General features: G+C 39.3%; 1 protein-coding gene across 4 annotated transcripts in view; it reads right to left on the reverse strand.

The window, feature by feature from the left end:
- ASB3 (ankyrin repeat and SOCS box containing 3) overlaps positions 1–21,028 on the reverse strand; it is a 119,553-nt gene that overhangs the window by 73,371 nt on the left and 25,154 nt on the right. Inside the window, exons 2-3 of one of the 4 annotated variants that reach the window (XM_032592638.1) lie at positions 10,023–10,231; positions 437–596 (exon numbers count right to left, since the gene is read on the reverse strand). In XM_032592638.1, the coding sequence (XP_032448529.1) occupies positions 437–476 (40 nt within the window). In that variant the 5' untranslated portion in view covers positions 477–596; positions 10,023–10,231. Of the gene's footprint in view, positions 1–436; positions 597–7,005; positions 7,147–10,022; positions 10,232–21,028 lie in introns of those variants that run through there. The other 3 variants (XM_030310580.1, XM_030310578.1, XM_032592639.1) reach the window with 3 other exon arrangements.

The raw sequence follows: 21,028 nt of genomic DNA on the forward strand, positions 1-21,028 counted from the left end.
GTGAGTTCGAGCCCGCGTCGGGCTCTGGGCTGATTGCTCGGAGCCTGGAGCCTGTTTCCGATTCTGTGTCTCCCTCTCTCTCTGCCCCTCCCCCGTTCGTGCTCTGTCTCTCTCTGTCCCAAAAAATAAATAAACGTTGAAAAAAAAAAATTAAAAAAAAAAAATAAAAAATAAATAAATAAATAAATAAATAAATAAATAAATAAATACTTAAAGATATTCCCAGATGCTATCACCCAAGGATGGAAAAAGAGAGAGAAACCTTTAAATATAACTTTTGTTTCAGAATGAGAGAGGTGGCAGTATAATGTTTGCCAAAGAACATACTGTAAGCACAACAGCTTGGGGGGGGGGGGGGGGGGGGATTAAGCGTAGTTCTTTACCAAAAACAAAAGCAAAAAAACCTGCATCTGTACCAAAAATTAGCATACTTCACCTAAAAACAGCGCGCGTGGTTTCCTCTGAAGTAGTTGCATTAGGATCTGCCCCAGCTTCTAAAAGAATGTGTACAATCTTCCATAGTCCTTGACTTGCAGCAAGATGCAAGGCACAAAAGCCCTCAAATGTCTTTGTCTTAATGTAGTTTTCAGATGAATCTATGTAAAAATAAAAATAAGAAAGTCAACTGCAAGGTACCACTATTTCTTGTGATTAAAAAGCAAAGATTCCAAGAAGAATTTAATGAAATATTAAATTGTAATTATAAACGGGAGGTCTCACTTTAAAACTCTCTAGAAAATCAAGAAAAAGTTCTACAGGGGTCACAGTGTGAACAGCTCCTGGTATTCCTTACACACAAATTCTGTCCACAAACTCATCTTCTATTCTCTCATTTTTGGTGGGCAGGGAAAGGGGAGTGGCAGGAGTTGAAAATAACACAAAGAAGATCTGAAGAGGATGCAGCACCAAGATTTGCTTAAGCAGGATTTACTAAAATAATACTCAATTTGATTTTTTTTTAATTTCTGAGTTTCCATGAGAGGAATGGTCTCATGTCAAGCATTACTTTCTGTATTCAACTAATAAAATGAGGGTAGTTTAAAATACTCCTTTTCTGGGGTGCCTGGGTGGCTCAGTCAGTTAAGCGTCCGACTTTAGCTCAGGTCATGATCTCGCGGTCTGTGAGTTCGAGCCCCGCGTCGGGCTCTGGGCTGACTGGAGCCTGCTTCAGATTCTGTGTCTCCCTCTCTCTCTGACCCTCCCCCATTCATGCTCTGTCTCTCTCTGTCTCAAAAATAAATAAACGTTAAAAAAATTTTAAATACTCCTTTTCTAACTTAAGACTACAGTGAGTACTCAAGATTGTATTTCTAAAATAATAAAATGTACTCCATTTCCAAAGAAATCAAACAGTGGCATACAACTTCTACTTTAAGGTTTCTGAGGTTTATCTGTTATGAAAATCTCAAGGTTTCTAGTAACATTAAAATTATGTAAATAATGGCTACGTTAATTTTTGTGTAATTCCAAAGCAAAATGAACTATTGAAGTCACATGAAGTGACTTTAGAAAGTGACTTTCTGGGACACCTGGGTGGCTCAGTCGGTTAAGCGTCTGATTCTTGGGTTTCAGTTCAGGTCATGATCTCACCGTTCGTGAGTTCAGGCCCCTCATCAGACTCTGTGCTGCTAGCACAGAGCCCGCTTCTGATCCTCTGTCCCCCTCTCTCTGTCCCCGCCCCACACTCTCTCTCTTGCTCTCTCAAAAATAAACCGTAAATAAATTTTTAAAATTAAAAAAATGTTTACAAGTCTCAAACTTTACAGATGCACAATTAAACTGCAAAATAGAGCAGTTATATTTTTAAAGCTCATATCACAAAAACGGTGTTTCCCAGATTAGTCAGAAACTGACCTTTATTCAGATATCCACAAAACTATGAAGTTAAGAGAAAAACTAGGAACACATACACATATATAGATACCAGACAGCTTCTATTTTTTTTAAGTATTTATTTATTTATTTTGAGAGAGAGACTGTGAGCAGGGGTAGGAGGGGTGCAGAGAGAAAGAGAGAGATAAATCTCAAGCAGGCTCCATGCCGTCAGCACAGAACCTGATGTGGGGCTTGATCCCACAAACCATGATATCATGACTGAGCCAAAATCAAGAGTCAGATGCTTAACAACTAGCCACCTAGGTGCCCCACACAGACAGCTTCTAAATCTTTTTTTTTTTTAACGTTTTTTTATTCATTTTTTTTTTTTTAAGAGAGAGGGACAGAGGGCGAGCAGGAGAGGTGCAGACAGACAGGGAGACACAGAATCTGAAGCAGGCCCCAGGCTCTGAGCTGTCAGCACAGCTGGAACCCACCAACTGGGAGATCAAGACCTGAGCCAAAGTCAGTCACTTAACCAACTGAGCCATCCAGGTGCCAAAACACAGACAGCTTCTAAATGGGAAATCTCAATATTATAAAGATGTGCATTCCTCTCAAAATAATTAATAAATTTATTATAATTCTAACCAAAATGTGAGAAGACCTGTTGTGGTTTGGTTGGTTGCTTTTACGATACTTGATAAAGTGACTAAAGTTGATAGAGATGGAGAGGACAGGTAAGAATAACAAAGTTAGAAAAATAAAGAAAGCAGTACTAAGAGGAGACTAGACCTTACTGCATACACTAAACCAGGTCTTAAAGTTAGAATAAGTAAACCAACGTGGTGATAATACAAAGGCAGAGAGGAGGGTGCCCATCAGGGAGAGACGAAGAGCCACAGAAGCAAAATGAGACTAAGAGATGATGGCTGAAAAGAAGCCGACCTAGGCCAGTCTTGCATTAGATATACTGAGGAATTTGTTTTGGAAAGAAGGAAGGATGTTCTCTTCCACGAGGAACGAAGAGAGATACGACTTAATCATAGCCATTTAAAAAACTGTATAACACAAAGAGTGACACTTACTTAATGTATGCAATGAAAAAAAAAAAAAAAACCAACCAGGTGGGTACAGTCATGGAATATCAGGATAGAATGGAAACTGTGAGAAAGTGTCTAATTGGACTACAAATGGATGACACTTTAGAAATGGTTTTTATGACCAGAAACTAACCGTAAGGCTAAGACAAAAGGAAGTTGTATATATACACTGTAGTCTGGTTGGTAAAGTTGTTTATCATAGGGGGAAAGATGAACAATTCTGAAACCACCATCTATGTACAATAAGCTCAAATAAACAAAGGAATGGTAGATAGCGACAGGTTTCTCACTATTAAAAAGGTGAGGTTACAGATAAGCAAAGGAGGAAGGCTAGAATGAACCAAACGGTACTGGATTAGAATCCAGACATTAGCATGACTTATATTTAGCTTTAATACAGAATACAGATGGAGGATACTGAAATGCTTATAGGCATGTGTATACACATGGGTTATAATAAATATGTTTCCTAGCCCTGTCTGCTGAAAAGGCTTAAAAGCAGTGACACACCAGTAGCAACAATGCACAATCAGTGCCTAAATCTTGGTTTTGAGAACTGTTCTCCAATAAAAGGAACCAGGGCTCCTAAGAAAATGGCTGATTCTAGGATGGGCACACAGAATCTACAAATGAGCCTGGACCATCTTCTAGGTTAAAGAAAGTAAAAAGTGCTCAAAAAACAAAACATGGGACATGCCAAAGAAACACAAGAGCTGATCTGAAGAGCACTCAATGACGAAACCTAGAACATTTGAGTCAACAAAAATAAATATCATATGGATTATAAACGCAATGTATAAATAAATATACACTGGTCCATGCAGATATAAATGATTGAATAAATATAATGGGAATAAGCTATATTTAAGTATCAGATACATCCAATAATCTATGTAAATACTCCCCACCCCCCACCTCCAAGGAAGGAGAGCTTAATTCCCACCTGAATGATTTGAGGGCCACCATTCGTGATTTGCACACACACCCATCTATATGAAAGGGAAAAAATACTCCTGTGCAATTATCTATGAAGTAAAGAAAAGAAAGGCCCTTCCCATGCAGGATGAAAAACAGTGAATTCAGTTACTACTAAATTGAAATCTTAAAGATTTCACCGATAGAACAAAATAGATACATTTGAATAGTTTATCTCTAAAACCACTGGACCAGGAAACTTACATGGTGGAGCAAATGCAGTGGATTTGGAGTTAGAAGATTTAGGCTGTAATCCTGGCTCCACCAGTTCTCTATTGGATTACTCTTTGGGTAAATTACTCAAACTCCCTGCAGCAGTTTCCTTAACAGTAAAACAAGGATAAAACAGCTGGCCTGAACCCTCAAAGGGGTTCAACAGAATTACAAAATTTATGTACTGTCACAGTTGTTACAAATTAAATCTCCAAAACACCATTTTCAGAAAGTTTTCAGGATCCAATATAAATTGGTTTTGGAAGTTTCAATGATAAACTGCCCTCCTTAATTGGTATCCAGGGACCAAGGGGACCTTACCTATCTGGTACTGGAATACCAACAACCATCCTCTCATTCTCATCCTTTCTTTTATAAGGGTTCTTGGGAAAATGGCTCATAATACTGTTTTTAATGCCTTAACCTCTACTTATTTCTCACTGGAGGGCAAAGCAGTCTCTGCTTCTATTCTACTTACTGAAAATTTAAATGTAAAGGCATTCAAGACTTCATAATGGGTAAACCCATAATGGGCACTTCGGTTCTGTAATGACAACTTGTGAGTTCTTTCTTGGCTGCACCTTGAGGATTGGGGCCATGTCAGCTGGACCAATGCCAGCCAGCTGACACCTGGGCAGCAATAACAAGAGTTGACTTTAACATTCTAGCAATTATACCACAACCCTATGATTCCTAACACAAAGTGTATTTTTACTTATAAATGAATAGTAAACTTGCTTACTTGTTTAAGTGAGAAATGGTACACTTTTGTTTTCTAAGAAAGAAAGCAAAAACACATGGTTTTAATAAGCGTTAAATATTCATTAACATAGGTTAAATATTAAGATCAGAACCTTATCTCAACAACTGAGCCACAATTTGATGATGGCCAAACAAATTTAAGATGTGCCAATCACAAAGAGTGATGAATGTCCATTTCAGGTAGCTGAGAAAGTCAAGTACTTTGCACAATCATTATGCTTTACTTAGCAATTCTAAGAAAAGGTTGGGTATAAGATAATTTCCACAACAAACATTTTCACCATGGGCAAAACTTTCAGATAACCCTTTAAGAGATTCATCATGCATATAAGATGAAGGGAAAAAGTCCGTGGAAAGGAAGAGGTTGAAGGCATTACAAAGACATGAGACACTATAAAAAATTAAGACTAGGAGAAAATATATGAAATAACTGAACCACATGTAACAGCAAAGGATTAATGTCCAGAATACACAGACTTCTTTAAAGACAAAGTTTGCCTAGAACTTCCAAAGAGAAAGGCTACATGAGAATGAAATGAACATAGAGAAATGCAGACATAAGAGAAAGAAAGACCCAGAGTCCTGACAACATCGTTTTGAATAGGAGCATCTGGCAATGCCTGAAGGGACCTACCACTCAGACTTAATATTTACATAAGCACTATATGTCCCTTATTTGTTTTTGAAGTTTTTTAAATTTCTATTTAAATTCCAGTTAGTTAACATACAATGTAATATCCATTTCAGGTGTCCAATACAGTGATTCAATACTTACATACAACACCTGGTGCTCATAACAATATATTTCCGTTCTTTGTGTTAACTAGTTTGAATTATTTCTTTCATTCATTACTGAAAAAGTTCTGATTAATATTATGGATAATTTAGCCATGTCTATCAATATTTTAACTTTGCATATTTCTTGCACCAGCACTTTGACTTCTAAAACTCCATTCTATAGAAATATACACCCATGTCACAAAGTTACAATATAAGGATGTTAACTGAAGCACCACTTATAAGAACCCATCAATAGGAGAATTATTAAATATATTACATCTATACTATTAAATACCATGAAACAGTTCTTTTACTCAGTGAAATCGGGAGCTATTGCAGAATTCTGAACAGAAGAGACAGACATTAGTCTTTGATACACTAAGACTAGATTATGGTAGGATGAGGAAGAAGTAAGAGCAGAAACTGAGGTTAGGATGCTATTAGAGCAATCCAGGCAAAGAGATATGTGACTCAGACCAAGGTCTTAGAGGTTGTGAGGCAGTAAGAGTGATGTGAATTTGTGGATGTGTACACACACACACACACATAAAGATGTGCTGACTGGGTGAGGGATATAAGAAAAAGGAAGTAATTAAGGATGGCCCAGTTTCTGGCCTGAGTTGGAATGATGGAATGTTTCTAATCTTACAGATAAACAAACTGAAGAACCAAGAAGTTAAAAGACCTGTCCTTTTATCCCGCCAGGATAAAGTGGTGAAGTCAGCAGAGCCCAGGTCCATCTGAACACAACTCTTAATCACTATGCTATGGTGTCTATTTATCTAATGATCTTCAGCATCTATTATCATGCCCAATATGACAGCGTAATATTTTTTAACTAATAAAAAGTACTATGAATTAGCTCATATTTGCCAAATAAAAATGTTTGTTGGTGATAGCTACAGTTAATTATAAGATTTTAAGTGATCTTTAGTCAGTAAATGGTTTACTACTGAATGGCATGTATAATTTCCACTGAAGATCATTATTGTCCTCCAAGATGTAAAGATTCATGAAATCTCAACATCTATTAAATGAACTTCCAAAAAGCAAAGAAGACAAGCAAATTTGTTATGTGTATTAACACTTCACACAGAAAGTTAAAATGAAAGGGACGCCTGGGTCGCTCAGTCAGTTAAGCGTCAGACTTTGGCTCAGGTCAGATCTCATGGCTTGTTGAGCTCGGGCCCCACGTCGGGCTCTGTGCTGACAGCTCAGAGCCTGGAGCCAGCTTCAGATTCTGTGTCTCCCTCTCTCTCTCTGTCCTTCTCCCACTTGCCCTCTGTCTCTTTCTCTCTCTCAAATATAAGTAAACATTAAAAAAAAAAAAGTTAAAGTGAAAAAAATACATACACACATTAAATTTCTAACTAATCCATGCTGCATTTGAATGCTCTTCTCCAACTTGAATGAGAAGATCATCTCTAATTTTTAGGCTATATTTTGGATCTAAACTGAAACGACAGTAAAGCAAAACCTTTCTAAGCATTCTTTTTGTGTAGGCTTAAGTACTTTCATACTTTAGTACACTAATAAAAGGTATAGGTTTTTTGAAGTTTATTTATTTTGGGAGAGGGAGAGAGAGCAGGGGAGAAGCAGAGAGACAGAGAGAGAGAGAGAGAGAGAGAGAGAATCCCAAGCAGGCTCCGTGCTGCCAGCACCAAGCTCCACACAGGGCTCTATCTCATGAACCATGAAATCATGACTTGAGCTGAAATCAAGAATCGGCAGTCCCTTAACCAACGGAACCATCCAGGTGTCCATAAAAGGTATGTTTATGAATCTCTGGCAGTTCACTAATATTAGAGGAAGTTCAAGGAGACAGAAATTATATAATAAAAGACCGGAGAATTATGAATTAAGTAAAACACAGGTACAGCAAAGTATAAAGAAAAACAAAAATGTCAAACTTGTTTTGGAAACTTTTAAGATTAACCCATAATACTAAGTTAACTGGTACAGATATAAAGATGTCACTGTCACCAATAAGCAGAAGAGACCTCACTTCACTTCTCAAGACTAAAAACATATGCTCTTCATCATCACACTTAGCCATATGCTAAGTAGTCAGCTACCATTCGTCACTGATCAATGTTCCTGAACTTGAATCTTCCAGGTAAGTTTACATTGTAATCTTTTTTAAAAGGCAGGGGATCTGAATAAAGTATGGACTTTAATTTACAAGAGGCGGAATGGGCCATAAGAAATATTGAGAGAGACAGACACAGCATGAGTGGGGAAGGGGCAGAGAGAGAGAGGGAGCACAGAATCCAAAGCAGGTTCCAGGCTCCCAGCTGTCAGCTCAGAGCCCAACGCAGGGCTGGAACTCACAAAGCGGGAGATCATGACCTGAGCTGAAGTCAGAGGCTTACTGGACTGAGCCACCCAGGAGCCCCTTATAAAACACTTTTATTTAAAGTGACCTATAGCTTTTCTGTCCCATTCTAGTTTTTAGTGAATCAAGTAATCAAATCTGATAGAATTTTGGACATTAATTCCAACTATAGAGAACAACCGAATTCATGGCAGACAGCGACCAAAACTGTTTCGACCTCCTAAAATAAGTCATATAGCTGCTTCCTAATCTCTGCACACTCTACTTCCTAATTCTGGTAAACTAGTTTTATCCAAAGTTTACTTCATAATAGTGAACTCTAATAAAAATACAGTGAGATAATTTTATTTGGCCATTTATATCAACTAGTCACATAGCTATGTGTGGCTATCTTAAGCTCCAAAAACATCACGCCTAAAAAAGAAGTCATTAAAAATGAAAGGATATATGTATATGTACACACACACACACACACACACACACACACACACCGGAAAATTACTCAGCCATCAAAAAGAATGAAATCTTGCCGTTTGCAACGACATGGATGGAGCTAGAGTATATTATGCTAAGTAAAATAAGCCAGTCAAAGCTAAACAAATACCATATGATTTCACTCATATATGGATTTTAAGAAACAAAACAGATGAGCCTAAGGGAAGAGGAAAAAGGAGAGAAGGGGCTGCCTGGTGGTTGTCAGTTAAGCATCGGAATCTTAATTTCAGCTCAGGTCATGATCTCACATTTCGTGAGATTGAGCCCCACATTGGGCTGTGCACTGACGGCATGGAGCATGCTTGGGATTTTCTCTCTCGCTCTCCCTCTCCCCTTCCCCCACTCATATTCCTGCTCTGTCTCTCTCTCAAAACAAATAAATAAACTTAAAAAAAAGAGCAGTTCTATATGTAGTAAATAATGTAGGGACACCTGAGTGGCTCAGTCAGTTAAGCATGCAACTATCAGTTTTGGGCTCAGGTCCTGATCTCTCAGCTTCGTGGGTTCAAGCTCCACACAGGCTGTGCTGGCAGTGCAGAGCCTGCTTGGGATTCTCTCTCTTTCTCTGCCCCTCCCCTACTCATGCTATCTCTCAAAATAAATGGACTTAAAAAAAAACGTACATCAAGCATCTAGTATAATGACCGTTACAAAGCAGTGCTCAATCACCATTATCTCCTCGACCCTACCCATCATCTCCTATCAGAATCTCTCATTTAGTCTCTTACTGACTCCTACTCTCAGTAGTGAGCTGGCAAATGTGTCACTGGCTCTCAGGGGGAAAAAAAACCCAAATTTAAAGCTTTGGTTCATAGCACTGGTTGATTTCTCCCATGTAAATATTCCCACTTGGCTGATCTCAGGTTACAAGCATGAAGTCAATTCAACACAGAGTTGGAAAGAGATGTGCAGTAGCACATAGTTACTCTCTGTCCCATTACCCTGTTTTATTCTCTCTACAACGCTTTTATGTTTTGAAATTATCTTGTTTAATTATTTAAGTATAGTCTGTGTCCCCTGACAGGAATATAAGCATCATAAAGGCAGGGACTTTGTCTATCCTGTTTTCTAGTGTGAACTCGGTGGGGGGGGGGGGGGGGGGTCGTTAAAGTACTTGTAAAGATTCCCCAAATTAAGGAAACTGAATAAAAAAAAAAAAAAAAAGACTAACTCAACCAAAGCACAAACACCCTCAATTTCAGTAACATTGCTCCTTCTGTTTGGAAAAGGAAGAAAGAATAAACATGACTAGTAACTACCAAATCCTTAAAAGAGCAGACTATTCTTGCCATATCATCTAGCTCAAACAATAAAAATGGGCCAGGCACAGCAAGTTACATACAAGGGACAACATTTATAGATGTCCAGCTGGAACACCATACAGGCAATGGTGGCAATCTCACCATTCTTAATAATGCATAGGCAGTTTTTTTATGGTCATAGAAAAGGAAAACAAATACCATGGTTGATAAGTCACATTACCTTTTTTATGGTTTATTAATCCAGCTTGTAGGCCCAGCTCCCATACCTTGAATGTACTTTACCTGCATGAATTAACATCCGTAAACATTCTACAGAGTTGTGATAAGCTGCTTCATGAATTGGCATCCATCCCCTGTTATCAGCAACATCAACGCTACGTCCCTTTCTGAGCAGTTTTCTTAAGACTTTAACATTGCCTTCCCTGGCAGCAAGTCCAACCGTGGAGCATGTGTCAGAGTAAGCCTCTGTAAAATCCATTCCTTTGACCAGTCTATAAAACAAGGCAGAAAGAAAACACTATAGACAATAAAACAACACTGTACTCCTAGAGATTAGCAGATAGAAGCAGGCCTGTCCTGCAACTCTCACAGGACTGCAGAGGAAAAGCCTGAGGTGGAGAAAGAGACCTGTCATGCCACATCTTCTACTAGAGTCTAGAGCAGGAAGCATCTCTGGGAAATTAGGATTCCCTGGAATGTTCTTATTAAAGAAATCAAGGAAGTTTTAAGTGTTCTATCATTCCTTCTCTGGAAATGTCTGAGCATCTCCTTCCTGCAGGCCTCTGCTCCTGTTCATACCCCACCAAAATGCATTCACTGCAATTCTATAGATGAGGGAGCTAAAACACCTCCAGTTAACCCCAAATATGTACTCTATTACGTAGAGATGGCCATTTAACTAAAAATGCTTAGCCTCAAGAATGTGTAGCCCTCTCCAGGAAAAAGCTAAACCCAAAAAAGGAATGAAGGAGATTTATTGAAAGGAACAAAGATAAGTAATAATTGTAGTTTTTCTGCTGGTCCTTTCCAAAAGGGGCAGAACATATTCTCTTTCTTTGATAAAACAGTCCTACTTACAGAATATACTGGAACGAACAAGAGAGTCGAGCTTTCCTACATAAGTCCATAAAGTTCTTCACAGCATTAGTGACCTTTTCCTCATCATCTCCCTCCAAAGTTCATTCCACCTTCCCTTGGAGTCAATGTCCAGTATAGTTGTCAGTATATGACTCTCACAAAGACAGTTTCTGGTTAATCCCACTATGAGGCTAAGGTTCAGGATTCTCAGGGGAAGAGTTATCTCCCAAGGGGAAGTCCCTCTCAGTAAAACTTCTATCCCAGCCTTCCTTAGTTTCTTTAGTAATCTTAGGAGATGGTTCAGGACATGCCAACATGTCTAGTCCAATGCAGGTAGAAAACTTTCTAGAACTACATTCTAAATTATTTATCCAGAAATCCATTACTTATTTATTAATTTAATTAATCCATTAATTAATTAATTAATCCATTAATAAACAGCCAATAAACAGCCACGGGTGGTCAAAGAAGGGAGAAACTTATGAGGGATGTGAGCTGGGTCCCCAAAGTACAGAAGGATCTGAAGAGCATTCTTAAGGAGAATGAAAGACACGATTATGTAAATGACAAAAAAGGTGAGTAAGACACAGTAAATAGGCAAACAGTTCACTTTGGAAAGAGGATTAGGTAAGCAAAGAATAGGAGGAAAATGAACTTATGGAGTGTGAGAAATATGCCACTGACCAATCAAAGTAGGGAAGGAGAGACTCAGGGGCAGTGAAGCAAGGCTTTAATCAACTTTCTTGCAAGAGGGAGTGTCTGATGGGCAGGCACAGTTGGGACAGTTACCGCAGGCAATTTATCTCTTAGCCTGAAGTCCCTCCCCCGATTCCTCATTGGCTGAGTACTACAGAGGTTACAGCCTTACCTGGGTGTCGTCTATGCCCATGTAAGGCAAAAGGTAGTCTGGCTGGAACAAACGTACATTCCTTTAGGTAAGGCACAGAGACTTCAGTTCTTTGGCAAGTGCTCATTGCAAAGCCCTCAAAAATAAGACCACAAAAATGGAGAGGGGGAAGAAGAACCAGGAAGTGAAGTATTTAAGAGTTTGACACTCCACAGGGTGGTCGAAGGGGAGGGGGTGGTTAGTACCTATTTCCAATAGGTTATTAACCTATTGTTAACTAGACAGCACAGATTTAATTGATATTTCTGAAAATGAATCATCTCACTTAATTCTCACAATCCCTCCTCTTCTAAGTTGATTCCATTTTCATTAAAGGTTAATTTGGGCACAAGGCAGGGACATTTGTTTTTTTTTTAAGAGCAATCTTAAGCCTGAGGGGGTCTGTGTGGTTGGCCTCCCAGCATTGTTCTAAAATATGTTTTGCTTTTGTTTTCAACCCAGGGACCTCAGGTCCTAACCCTTTCCCTCTTTGCCTACTAATCCCATCTTTTCCTATCATATTCCCCTCTTGAACACCTGACTCCTAACTGCCATTAGGAATTGGGACAACAACTGCTCCTGCTGAAAGGGGGCAATGACAGGAGTACAGCAGTCAGGGCAGGTTCAGAGCTCAATCCTGAGGTCCAAATAATGGGAGGGTATTTGGGACGCCTGGGCTAGCAAAATTTTCTTATTTTTCTGGCATATGCAAAGCTTCTACAAATAACATACAAAAGAAAAAAATTTTTTAAAGAAAAAAAAGTATTAGACCAACAAGCATTAATATTCCAAATGCATTGTCTCCTAGGGAGGAGGTCACACCATGTAAGTAAAGATGCAACCGTAGTCATCCACAAGATCCCTAACCTGTCTGGTCATTTTCTTTTTTTTTTTAATTTAACTATAGCTTTTCCTTCCTCTTCCATATTTATTTGAATCTTGTGATATTGTTGTTAGAATAATTAAATATTTGAACTAATTTTTGGTTCTCAATTCTCAAATCTTCCTTTGGCCATCCAGTTTCCATAGGAACAACTCCATGAGGCATAATTAATTTTACCTCAAAGAAAGATTGATCTTCTATATCCAGATTACTATAACTGTAGGGAAATGTTTATCCCCCCTGGAGCTAGTAGCACTATAGTCCCTAATCCAGTCATAATGTCTCTTTCTAGCAAGGGAGTAGGGCTCTATGGCATTATCAAAAAATGTGGGAAAAAAAGTCTCCCCATATGCACCCCGGTGGCTGAAAGAAAATTTAGTCATAAGTTTTCTTGAATTGTTACTCTGCGTTTGGATAGTTGGCTGGGAGTGGAAGATCCAGTGTCAAGAAGGAAATCAACCAGATTTCCTTATATTTCTAGAGTTACCCAAGGCCCTGGGTTTCCAATAGACAGATGATTCAGGGGAGTCACCATGAAGAGCCCAGGACCCATCCGTTCCTTTCAGGGACACTGGTTATCTGAGCTCTCGAATTTGAGGTCCATGAGGGCATTCAGATTTTCCAGTGATTGTCTCCACACAAAGGGTATGGCTTACAGGGTTCTGACTTTGTCTCCTCTGAGGACATTCTCATTTCCAGTGCCCTGAACAGCACATAAACAGCACTTGGTGCCAGGACCTTGGGAAGTCTGGTCTGACATAGTAAAGCCTTAGTTTTTTTTTTTTTTTTTACATCTCCTTTCCCGTTCCTTATTCTCTTAATCTTGACTGTAATGTACCTAATTGGCAGCTCATAAGAGCTCCTCCAGGGTTCCTTCCAAGCCAAGAGCCATTTTTGCAGCTCCCTTGGAGTATCTGCTGCTCATGGAGTGACAAATTTGTTTTTTGAATCGTCTCAGCTTCAGGGGGTGTCAGGGGGAGACAGCATATATTTAACCTTAACCTTTCCAGAAAGACCACCAGGCTCTTGTCCTGTGTCTGTAAAACAGGGGCTAATTTTGCATAATTAAGGGTTTAACTCTAGACCTCCATACTTTCTCCAAAACACAAGCTTGGAAGTGGCAATGATACCATCCCCAATGGGATTCTCATAGTCCCAATTAGGATCTCGGGGTGTACAACTGCCTGAACCCAAGTAGGAAACTAGGAGTTCCCTATAGTACCTCCAGTCCCATGATAATTAAGAAGTTGCTTGTCCTCATATCTCTCAGGTGGGGCCAGAACACCACACTTCTCTGTCTCATTAAGAGTCTGATTCAACAAAAGCATTTTATCTTTCCAGGTCAACTCAAAACATACCTAATATTCTGAAAAACTTATCTGGATCATCAGAAAAGTTACCTATTCTTTTATCTGTCTCAAATCTCAAAATGAAAAAACTACTTGTAATCTTATCATGGTAGTGCCTCCTTGTGTTTCTCTTTCCAGCACTCTAGCTTCTTGTAGGGGAAACACGCCTGTCACATTATGGGGAAGGCCTGAATACGGTGGGCAACAAGTACAAGTGAGCTATACTGAGCTAAGTGTAGCAAAATGGCTCCCATGTATCCCAGTAAAAGCCTTTCATATATCATAGTCATCCATCCCTCATATGCCTCTACAGGCATCCATTCCTCTAAATGTGGAAGCCTTTGGAGGTTGGCAGCCCTCTACCCAGACTTTGGATCAAAGGAGGAGCAATTTCAAACCAAGTCTTGAGCAAAACAACTGAAAAGGGCGTGTTGTCCTTCCCTTTCTGTTAAAATCATAGTTCTTGCCATCTCTTTGGGCAAAGGAGAAAAAAACACCTTTCCTTTTTTTTTCTCTTAATCAGAAGCAGACCAACAATCTAAGAAAATGTTGTCTTTTTAACAGAGAGTAAAGCAGAATTTAATCTTCTACCAGTGTACTTTTAAAATCCATTTATTTAACCTTAGTCCATTGTGATCACACAATATTCCTTTCCAAAGATTTCCCTTCAAGAACCTTCTACAACTTTCCTTTGTATTTAGGATTTTGTCCCAAGCCATTCCTCTCTAACCAGTCTCATTTAGGGCAAAATTATTTTCTTTTGCCTCCAACAAAAATTTGCTTGTTTTTTTTATTTTTTTATATATCTACTTTTACATAGAAAGTTGCTTTCCTTATTTCCATCAATCTTAACTGAATTTAGCAGAACCTTAGTCTCCAGTGAAACAAAGTAGTTATCAATTGTGAACTATTATATCAGAATTCTTTAGATGGCAATTTTATGAATCAACTAAGCACAAAGAATGCTTACCAACAGACCCAAATACCCTTAGTTTCTCTACAAAAAGAAGTTAAATGCACAAACCTATGCTTAGTAATCAAGGCTTTAACATTTTATCTCATTAAATATCCAATGAATTTAATCCCATTTATTGTGCAAAAAAGTTTAAAGTTTCAGGCTATCAAAGACTTTGAAAGCTATCTTAACAATTACCCACCCAGGAAAACTTGAGATAAAATTAGCCATCATTTTAAGTCCTCTTTTTGCTAACAAATTTCAACAGAGATAACAAAAGCTTACTTGACCTTTAGTAAACCTAGGTAATAAAACTGTAACATTAAGGCAGCCTTCCTTAAGGCTCTGCAGGTCTAGCTCTGCACGTTTCAAGTGTCCATCAGTGGACTACAAGCTGTAAGATTTATTTAAGCTACATTTCTCTTGCCTTTGTTTTCCTAATCATTTCCCCCTTTCATCTCAATCATTTTCTCAATAGTTACAATAATCTTAACTGTTTTTGTCTCTCCTCATCCCTCTTTACAAATATCTTTTGTGCCTCCCTGAGCAGTTCTTCTGCTTCTCATTGCATCCATCCATCTTCTGTAACTTTTTGGCAATATCAGGCCAACTTCTAGTGATAAATTAATCTTCAGGAGACTCTGCCCCACTAGTTTCTCTGGATCTAGGCCTGAATATTTCATTTGACCTCTAAGCCTCTGTAAGAAAACAGCTGGGGTTTCCTCCTTCTCTTTCAGTATCTCAAAACCCTTGCCGACATTGACATCTTGGAGCTGATTCCCTGATTCCTTTGATATTAGCTCTTAAATCCTGCATCTTAACCCTGTCCCCCAGATCATTATTGTCCTAATCAGGGTCTACTCTGGCAAACTTTTACTCAGCTGGCTGAACACCCTTGCCAGGAGAGTAAGTTTCATATTTAATGCCGATAACTCTAAATACATGTCTATCTCAAACCAACAAACTTAAATTAGTTTAAACGGTAAATATGTTTCAACTGCATCCACTTAAAGTCAATCACTTGCTCCCCATTGTCAGTTTTACCAGGGACACCAGTGGGGGAATCTGAGGTAGATGGTTCAAGTGGGTGTTCTTCATTCCTTGACAATGAGGGTGTGAGGAGGAGCCAAAGATGCTGAAGTCACCAAGGAGTATATAGAATCAGTTATGCAGACCTCACCCTTAGGTGGGGCAGAATCAGGAGGAGGGGAAGGGGAAGGCAGAAAGAGGACAGGTGCTAATAGAAGGCAGAGAATGATTCTGGTTGTCAGCTTGGACAGAGGAGCAGGTACCATGTTTGTTTGGGGTTTTTTCCCCCACCAAAGTGGAAATATGGAGTCTATGTCAGGACTGAGAAGACAGGGAATTTCCTCAAAACAAAAGAAAGGAGTTTCAGCAGCTGCTTGGGATTATTCCTTAAAGTATCCCTCCTGAGGTAGACTAACCACAGACAACTGGCTCTGATTATCATAGTCATCAACCCAGGAAATGAATGAGGGAGAATGCCCCACATACATCTCCACCAGCAACCAGAGGAGGCCGGTTTAGACAATCATTAGTGTCCCATTAATAGACCTTTTTTTTTCCTCATCTCCTAAGGAGTATTGAGGCCAGTATTACAAAAGAAGATGAGTTTGTTTGTTTTTTCAACCTTGCAATATGAATTTCATTCCAATGGGTTAGAAGGCATTCCAAGGAGAGTCCTTGGGGACTGATGAAGAGCCCACGTTTCCTCAGTCTCAGCATAATCCCTTTCCTCCAGTGTACTAGAACTTTTATCATTTGCATAATGGACTAGGGCCTGATGGACCCAGTTCTCCTCTGAGCCAAAAAACAGATGGCCCTTTAACTGGGTCTTTAGTCCAAACAAAATAGCAGAATTTGATCATTTTATGTTTGTCCTTATTCCCTGTATCCTCTCTGTACTACAATAGACTATCTGAGGGAATATGAAGAGACCCCACCTCTTTGTGGGTTTCTCTTCCCTTACCCCTAGGCCTAGAATTTTTGTTCCCCATCCTAGACCAGGCTAGTTCCTGCTCCTGAGTTTCCCTCGGGGCACCAAAGGCCCCTTAATGGAGGTTTCCTGTACTCTCCAGAACCAACTTTGTCCGTCTCCACCTGTTTTCTTTGCGGGAGAACTGAACCACAGATCTAGACTCCACATTCCTTTCATATCTAGAATACGTCTCAGTCACACACACTCAGCCTCTCACAATTTCCCATCCCCCAGGCAATACTTATAGTCCAATTTTCCTACCTTGGTCTGTGCACAGAGTTACCAGGTTGCCGCGGTGCCTTTTACGCTTTCCCCAGGGTCACTTCTTCTGTCTCCAAATGCAAAAATCTTGAGCTCCATGGATTCTAAAGGGACCAGGGGCCTGTCCGTGGAAAGGGCATGCAAACCGGGGTGGGAGATGTCTCCTCTCTCGCAGGAGGACCTAGACCCCCACGGGTAGAGGTGAATCCTGGGCAAGCCCCCAAATGTGAGAAATATGCCTGCTGACCCAATCAAAGGAGGGACCCAGAGACTCGGGGAGCACAGTGAAGTGAGGCTTTGATCAATGTTCTGGCAAGAGCAATATGGACAGGCACACTTGGGGCAGTTACAGCAGTCAATTTATCTCCTAAGGTGAAGTCCCTCCCATCATTCCTCATGGGCTGAGTACTACAGAGGTTATAGCCTTACCTGGATATCACCTATGCCCAAGTAAGGCAAAAAGTAATCTGACTATTGTACTATATGCTAACTAACTTGGATGTAAGTTAAAAAAATAAATTAAAAAAGAAAAAAAAAAAAGATGTGGTAAATACATACAATGGAGTATCATTCAGCCACCAAAAAGGAAGGTATCTTGCCACTTGTGACAACATGGATAGACCTTGAGCACATTATGAAATAATGTCAGATAAGTCAGAAAGAGAAAGGCAAGTACTATATGATACCAGTTTTATGTGGAATCTAAAAAGCCAAATTTGGAAAAAACAGAATAAAATAGTGGTTTCCAGGGAGGGCGTGGGTAATAAATTGATGTTGTCTAAGGGTACAAACTTGCAATGATAGTAAATTAGCCATAGAGATCTAATGAACAGTGTAATGAATCCAGACAATATGGTATTATAATTGTATAATGTGATAAATACTGCTATAACAAGAATCATATTAAAATATAGAAATGTATCAAACTAATACATTGTACACCTTAAATTCACATGATGGTATATGTTAAATGTTAATAAATAAATAATAAATAATAAATAAATAAATAAAGCCTTTTTAAAAAAAAGTAATCTGATTGGAACAAATGTATATTCCTTTAGGTGAGGCACAGAGACTTCAGTTCTTTGGCTTGGACTCTTTGCAAAGCCTGTAAAAACAAGCCCCAGAAATGTAAAAGGGAAAGAACCAGGAAGTGAAGGGTCTAAGGGTTTGGGACTCCTTGAAGGGGGGTGGGGAGAGAAATCATACATAATTCCAATAAGTTGTGAACCTATTGTTAACTAAACAGCACAACTTTTATTTGACATTTCTGAAAATGAATCACCTCACTTACTTCTCACACAGAGGTAGCTGAAGGCCAAACTATGGAGAACTTTGAATGCCAGGCTACATTTTGTTGAACCATGCTGATGAGGTTTAGTGGTGATGGTGGGGGTTCAGAGCTGACGGCGAAGAAAAAATTCTTGAAGACAACTTCAGTGCAAAGAGGTGATTTTACTAAAACACAGGGACAGAGCTGTGGGCAGAAAGAGCTGCACTGGGGTTGTGAAGAGTGACTGGTTACATACCTGGGAGTTGTGTGTGGGAAGTAAAGTCAAGGGGAAGTTTCCAATGGGATTTTCATATTCTAAAGACTCACAAAATCCATGGAGGCCTAGCTATTGTCAACTAAGATTGCTTTTCCCTCTAACAAAGCCATTAACATTATGATAGTAGGGAGTTCCTGGACTTCAGGCTATTGATAAAATTGCCCCCTTTTTGTAATTGTACCAAGGTATTTGTAAACTGATGGAAACCCATGTCCTGTATGACTGTGATCTCTATCAGTTAACCATTTGTTTTTTTCCTTTGTTTTTGGGCAGCCAAGAGTGCCTGAGGGATATCACATATTTGGGCGCAGGGGGGTAGTGCTAGCTTGTGCTTGGCCTTTAGCTTGCCTTATGCTCCCTCATCAATGCTAACTTCCAGCTAAGGCCATTATATCCAAATTTCACAAAAAAAGAACAGACTACACAATTTATGGCAATTTATAAGCATATTCATCTGATACAAGAAAAAATTCTTTCTATGTAGGAAAAACACAAGCACATGCATAAGAATACTTCTCCAAAGACATTAAAAAATAGCATTCAAGTGAAAACAAGTATGAATCCCTTTCCGAATCTTACTGGCCTTCCTCATAATTACAAATGTTGTTAATGGATCTAGATTAACAGGAAATAACCTGAAAAAATATCAGAACTGGGTAGTATCTTTGAGCTTCTAAAGGGAAGAAGCCAAAAGAAATGTACTACTATCACCATTCCCCTCAAACCTTAATACCAACTAGTTCACATGCATCAACTGTATGTAAAATCTCCTTTTACAGAAATTTTCCTATTCTCTTGACTAAATAAAAGCATAAAGTCAAACAACCAAAAGTGATGTATAAACCTCAACTGGATCCTCGATGGTGAAAAAAATATCAAAGTATCAGCTACAGGGGTGTCTGGGTGGCTCACTCGGTTGAGAGTCTGACTCCTGATTTCGGCTCAGGTCTAGATCCCAGGGTTGCAGGATTGAGCCCCTTGTCGGGGCTCTGTGCTGAGTGTGGAGCCAGCTTGGGATTCTCTCTCTCTCTCTCTCTCTCTCTCTCCCTCTTCCTCCGCCCACCCCTCTCCCTAGCTCATGTTCTCTTTCTCTCTCTTTCTAAAGAATTAAAAAAAAAAATTAGTATCAGCTACAGAAAGCAATTATGAGACAAGGAAATCTGAGTATGTAATAGATATTTGATTATGTAATTCTGCTAATTTCCTTAGAAATGGCATTATGGTTATTAGGAGAAAGTCCTTATTCTTCAAGTACATAGCAATGAAAAGTAACAAATGCAACTTACTTTAAATGTTTTAGATTAAAAAGCATATATAGAGAAAAAAGAAATAAAGTAATTGTGGCAAAATGTCAATTTTTGGATCCACATGGCAAATATATGAATGGTCAGATACTTTTTTTCAAAATTTCTGCATCCCAAGCGATGTGACACTTAATCTTGGAGAATATATAAAAAGACCTGGTTATTCTTTAATGTTTTTTTATATAATTTTTTTTAATGTTTATTTTTTGCGAGAGAGAGAGTGAGAGAGAGAGAGACTGTGAGAAGGGGAGGGAGGGGCAGAGAGAAAGGGAGACACAGAATCCAAAGCAGCCTCCAGACTGAGCAGTCAGCACAGAGCCAAAGGCGGGGCTGGAACTCACCAACCTGGAGGTCAAGACCAGAGCTGAAATCAAAAGCTTAACCTACTGAGCCACCCAGGTACCCTAAGGCCTGGTTATTCTTAAAATGTTTTTATTTGTAGCAGTTTCTTGCTGGTTTCTTAACACTTCAAATAATACTCTGAACCTGGGTGTCTTAGTATTCTTTTATATAGCTAAGGACGATGAAATAGAAATCCTCAAGAAAGGGGTGACTGGGTGGTTCAGCTGGTGAACTATCTGACTTCAGCTAAGGTCATGATAGCGCAGTTTGTGGGTTCTAGCCCGGCTTCCAGCTCTGTGCTGACAGCATGGAGCCTGCTTCAGATTATGTGTCTCCCCCTCTCTCTCTCTCTCTGCCGCTCCCCCACACGCTCGCTCTTCTCTCTCAAAAAATAAACATTAAAAAAAAAATCTCAAGAAGCAAGGATTTGCTAAGGCTTCTATTTTCACATACAGAAACACAGCATGATAGTCTGAGTGCGCCTCCTAAACAATATTTTGGAGTAGTGGCGCTAGGCTGCAGACCTTAATATTTTTTTAGGATCTTCACCTGTTGGAAAAACTCATGAAAGCTATAAAGCTTCTCCCCAGAATGCACAGAACCCAAATTCTGTACACAATTTCAGGTTCCACATATCGCTTCTACAGCCTGTACATAAGGCAAAAACCTTCGCCTATTCTTT

This window comes from Lynx canadensis, chromosome A3 (assembly GCF_007474595.2).
Source record: "Lynx canadensis isolate LIC74 chromosome A3, mLynCan4.pri.v2, whole genome shotgun sequence".
NCBI classification, from domain to species: domain Eukaryota; kingdom Metazoa; phylum Chordata; class Mammalia; order Carnivora; family Felidae; genus Lynx; species Lynx canadensis.